Source organism: Puccinia triticina, chromosome 4A, assembly GCF_026914185.1.
Source record: "Puccinia triticina chromosome 4A, complete sequence".
NCBI lineage: Eukaryota > Fungi > Basidiomycota > Pucciniomycetes > Pucciniales > Pucciniaceae > Puccinia > Puccinia triticina.
Window position 1 is genome coordinate 8,307,267 of NC_070561.1, and position 1,379 is coordinate 8,308,645.

The 1,379-nt window shown below is 50.3% G+C and overlaps 1 protein-coding gene across 1 annotated transcript; it reads right to left on the bottom strand.

Annotated features, from left to right (window-relative positions):
• Nucleotides 1-619: 619 nt before the first annotated feature.
• PtA15_4A866 (uncharacterized protein) lies at nt 620-1,147 on the bottom strand (the record flags this gene model as incomplete). Its single annotated transcript, XM_053168794.1, has 2 exons — nt 620-1,083; nt 1,129-1,147. 2 exons carry the CDS (start codon nt 1,145-1,147, stop codon nt 620-622), a joined length of 483 nt encoding a protein of 160 aa, XP_053019968.1.
• Nucleotides 1,148-1,379: the final 232 nt, after the last annotated feature.

Consider the following 1,379-nt stretch of genomic DNA (forward strand, 5'->3'; position numbering starts at 1 on the left):
TTCAGTTTGTTCCATCTGGAGCCCCAAGCCCAATGGCCCACCAATGATTGGCCAAGCATGGGTCTCAGTGCCATCAACAGTAAGATTCAACCAAGGTGCCCATCTCTTTGCACCGCCCCATCTCTATCACACCGTCATCAAGGGGGAAATGGTGATTCAGTATGTTTACTACACCAAGAGGTTTCTCCAAATCAAAGCTTCTTCAAAAGCTAAAATATGTGCTATGGGAAGGCTCACTGACCACCTTTACTGGCCATATTTCAGGATATTTCCCCAAGGTATTTGGAATGTTTTTTTTTTTTTCAAAAACATGCTAGTTTCTCTAATACTGGCTGACATTTTCTTTCTCTCTTTGTGACTGGTAATGCTTTTAATTTGAATGAACAGCTCTGACAAAAAAAGAAGAGGATAGTTTCAACTTTGTTCACTTTGCAGAAAGATTACATTCAACAGTGGAACCATCATATAATTTGTGAAACCCAAATGATGCCTTTGCATACCAAAAGTACATCAATAAAATCTGCTGTTTCCAGGGAGACACGCACATGCCCACTTGAAACACTCCTTGGCGCGCAATAAGCACTCTTTCCCGCGGATCCCCATCTCCACCGTCCGGGCCCTACATCTCCCAGAGGCTAGGACTGGTCGCGGAGCCGGCGACCACTGGGAGGAGGGGCACGGAACGTGTCCGGGACGACGTCCCCGGCTTCTCCTTGCCCCGCTGCTGCTGTTGCGGGGCTCGGTCTGGGTCGCCGAGTTGGAGCCCAAGTGGTGGGGGCGGCGGGCGAGGAAGTCGGGCCGCTTGAGGTGCCATTGCTGGAGGTCGTATTGTGCACGCAGTGCGCGCAACCTTGCGGGTGATATTAGCCGCCGGGAAGTTCCAGGGACATAGAGCAGCAACGACACCAATGGGCTGTTTGATGACAAGATTTCTGACGGCAGGGGTAGAGCTGGGGACGATGATCCCGTTGGTCCGAAGAGCCTCCTCAACGAACCAGTCCACAAAGCTTGCCGCATAGTTCACCTTGCCCAGCGCATCCTTCCAGCTCTTCCTGCTCTCCGTCACAATCAGCGGGCCCAGGTCTTCGGAATTCAAAAAGATCAGCTGGTTAAACTTGCGGAGATAACTCTGGCGGACAGCCGGCATGCTGTGCCGATAGCTTGAAAGCGCCCGGCTGTGTTAGATTATGAATAAGCCCCACACCTCATTATGAATACGCAGCAACTATCAAAGCGAGTCATCCAATTCTCACTAGCATCCAAGAAAAAGTACCGGTCGCAAACCTAACCTTGATTTTCACTCCACATCAAAAACGACTCATGCGCACACAACCTTGCTGATCTTTTCCTCACGCGTTTACATCATCATACTCGTGAGG